The 2,630-nt window shown below is 35.3% G+C and overlaps 1 protein-coding gene across 1 annotated transcript in view; it reads right to left on the bottom strand.

Annotated features, from left to right (window-relative positions):
- Positions 1-2,630, bottom strand: part of cut (homeobox protein, cut) — a 152,735-nt gene that overhangs the window by 27,234 nt on the left and 122,871 nt on the right. Inside the window, 1 exon segment of the mRNA XM_017907413.1 lies at positions 247-565. Within this exon segment, the coding sequence (XP_017762902.1) occupies positions 247-565 (319 nt within the window).

Below are 2,630 nucleotides of genomic sequence, written 5' to 3'. Positions count from 1 at the left end.
ATTATATATCGTTATATCGTAATATAATAAAAATACGTATGTATCGTACTTGTATAGTTGCAGCTGGTTACAAATGTCTCTAGCAATTCCTGATCTAAAGTAGGCGCGACAATTTGTTCGACAACTTTTTCTCAACAACGCCTAACATCGATGCCATTTTGCGTAAAAAGAAAAGCGAGTCGATGGAATCCTACGTGTTATGTATACGAAGTAACCATGTTGAGAAAATGAATTTCTTAGACTTACCGAGCGCGTCCGGAGTGTTGGATGGCTTCAAACTCTCGGTTTGCTGAAGCGCCTTCGAGCGTTCCATTAGAAGGTGCTCTAAGCTCTTGCCAGGTTCGCCGGTTGGTATCTGCGAGAGATCGACCGACCTTAGCGCGTTTATCTCGCGTTTTAGGTCGTCATAGTCCCTCTGTCGCTCCAGTTTGCTCTCCAGTCTGTTGATGTGCTGTCTACGCGCCTCGAGTTCTTCCTCGAGTCGCGCCGTCGCCTGTGCGCTCGTCTCTTGGAGACGCTGCAGGCTCTGCTGTAACCTGGACACTTCCTCCACCAGCTGACTGATCTGAAACCAGAGGTTTATTTCGTTCACGAGAATGTTCTTCCAACAAATTATAATTTCCAACCGACTACGAATCCAAAGGCTTTCCTCCCCTTTTTCTTCTCTTATTTTCCACAAATCTTTCCTATTATATCATATTAATACGAGGAATAAGTTGAACAAACGAAAATTCAGACATTTCTGTGTAATAGTTTTAGAAAAAAATGATTAACCAAGTAACGAAGCGTTATATTTCATGAAACATTCGCTATTTTGTCGTTTCGCTGTTTCCATTAATTTCTACAAAATCGAACAAGTTGCGAATCACCGTGTAAATTTGAAAAAAGAAAAGATTATATATATTTAAATATATATCTGCGACTAAATCTTAACCCACAGAAAAATTCGTAAGTGGAATATTGTACTATCTTTATACGTGTAACGCGTATCGTGAGTTTTCGCCCAAATTTTGCCAATGTATACTACGATTAAAAAGAGAGAGAAGCAGAACTATCATGTTCGTACAAATTTTCTAACAATTACTTAGAAGTTGGGTATCGATAAAAGTATAACGCACGAAAGAAACGATTTTATAGGTTAGTTTTATAAGTTCGATATAATACGGATAGGAATAAATAAATGATATTTATATTTTATACTGATGCGAGCTATATTTACTAAATTGATGATTACATCTATCGAATAAATTCGGTATGATTGGTAGCACAGTTGAAAAGAGACAAATTTTTTATAAAAATTAAGTGAACAAACTGTAATGGAATTGTCGTGAATAAAATTTTTGGAAAATTTCACAGGTGCATACACATAATTGCACATATATTTATTGTTAACTGAAACTCAGTTTAGCGTGCCTATTCGTCTTTTAATACGGTACTATTTCTTGTCGATTAGGTATTTGTAAATCATCGAGTGGAATATTGAACGGTTAGATACTCCAATTAGGTATCGTTTCAACATTTAGAAACTTGAAAATGCAGAACTCCTCGCAGACAGCGTTCAATTTTATTTCTCTTTGAAAAATTTTATATCGGTAAACATAGGAGATACTACTCGCAATTTCTACAATAGTAAATATTCATAGAAACTAGTTTTCTATCAAGGAAAATAATTTATCGATAGAAATTTGCAAGTTAGAATATACAATGAAATTTGTCGTATATGTCTTTAAAACGATATCATTAAAATGAAAGTTTCCTTAGAAAAGTTTCTTCTAACATTTCAGGTATCTTTTCACTAAGAATTCATCCCCATTCTGTTGTACCGCCAGAAACGCGGACCATCCTGCATATGAATGCTAAGCTTGTGTTTTGCACCGATAATGACGTAAAATGGTTCAATGGAAATATTTAAGTACAGCGTTTCCCTTAAACTTTGTACGTATATTTCGATCTTTTGATAAATTTATAAAAATTAAAATTTATATTTATCTTCGTTTTACCGTATTTTTACATTATATCGTACATTGATACTTTTACAATCTGTTCAATGATTTTAAAAAGCCAATCAAATATATGCAAAACTTGAAAGAAAGGGAGAAAGACACAATTTCCTCGAAGATCCTAATGAAATTTTGCTTCCTTCGCCTTTTTCCATACATTTATTAATTAATTCATAGATACGTTGATAAAACGGAACATTCGTATCGCGAGTAATTGTATAAAGTATCGCTGATCTGTCCAGCGGGCTCGCAAATCGGTACCCGTTCCCAGTTGTCATGAAGCGAACATGTACGTAATTACATTACCATCGATACAAATATAGAATCACATTTACGGAATCCAACCCAGCCACTCCTTTCCACCCCTTGAACCGTTAAGGTCCACTTCGGTGGCCGTTTATCAGCGGGTAAGAAGCTTAGCAGGAGCTCTTTATTAATTTTATCGAATCGATTGTACCGAATCGATATCGGCCGCTTAGCGGACGGGATAACTTTAAATCTCGTCGGGTCTGAATGTAATTATTGGCGGATTAAGTTACGTTTAAGAAGAAGAATTTCTTTGTATCACGTCACTCGTACTCTAAAAAAAAAAGAAAGAAAAAAGGAAAAGAAAAAAAATATACCAATATA

The sequence above is a fragment of the Eufriesea mexicana genome, unplaced genomic scaffold (genome assembly GCF_001483705.2).
Source record: "Eufriesea mexicana isolate 0111107269 unplaced genomic scaffold, ASM148370v2 scaffold7923, whole genome shotgun sequence".
NCBI lineage: Eukaryota > Metazoa > Arthropoda > Insecta > Hymenoptera > Apidae > Eufriesea > Eufriesea mexicana.
Note: the sequence above shows the minus strand (reverse complement) of the source record. Positions and strands in the feature narration are given on the sequence as shown.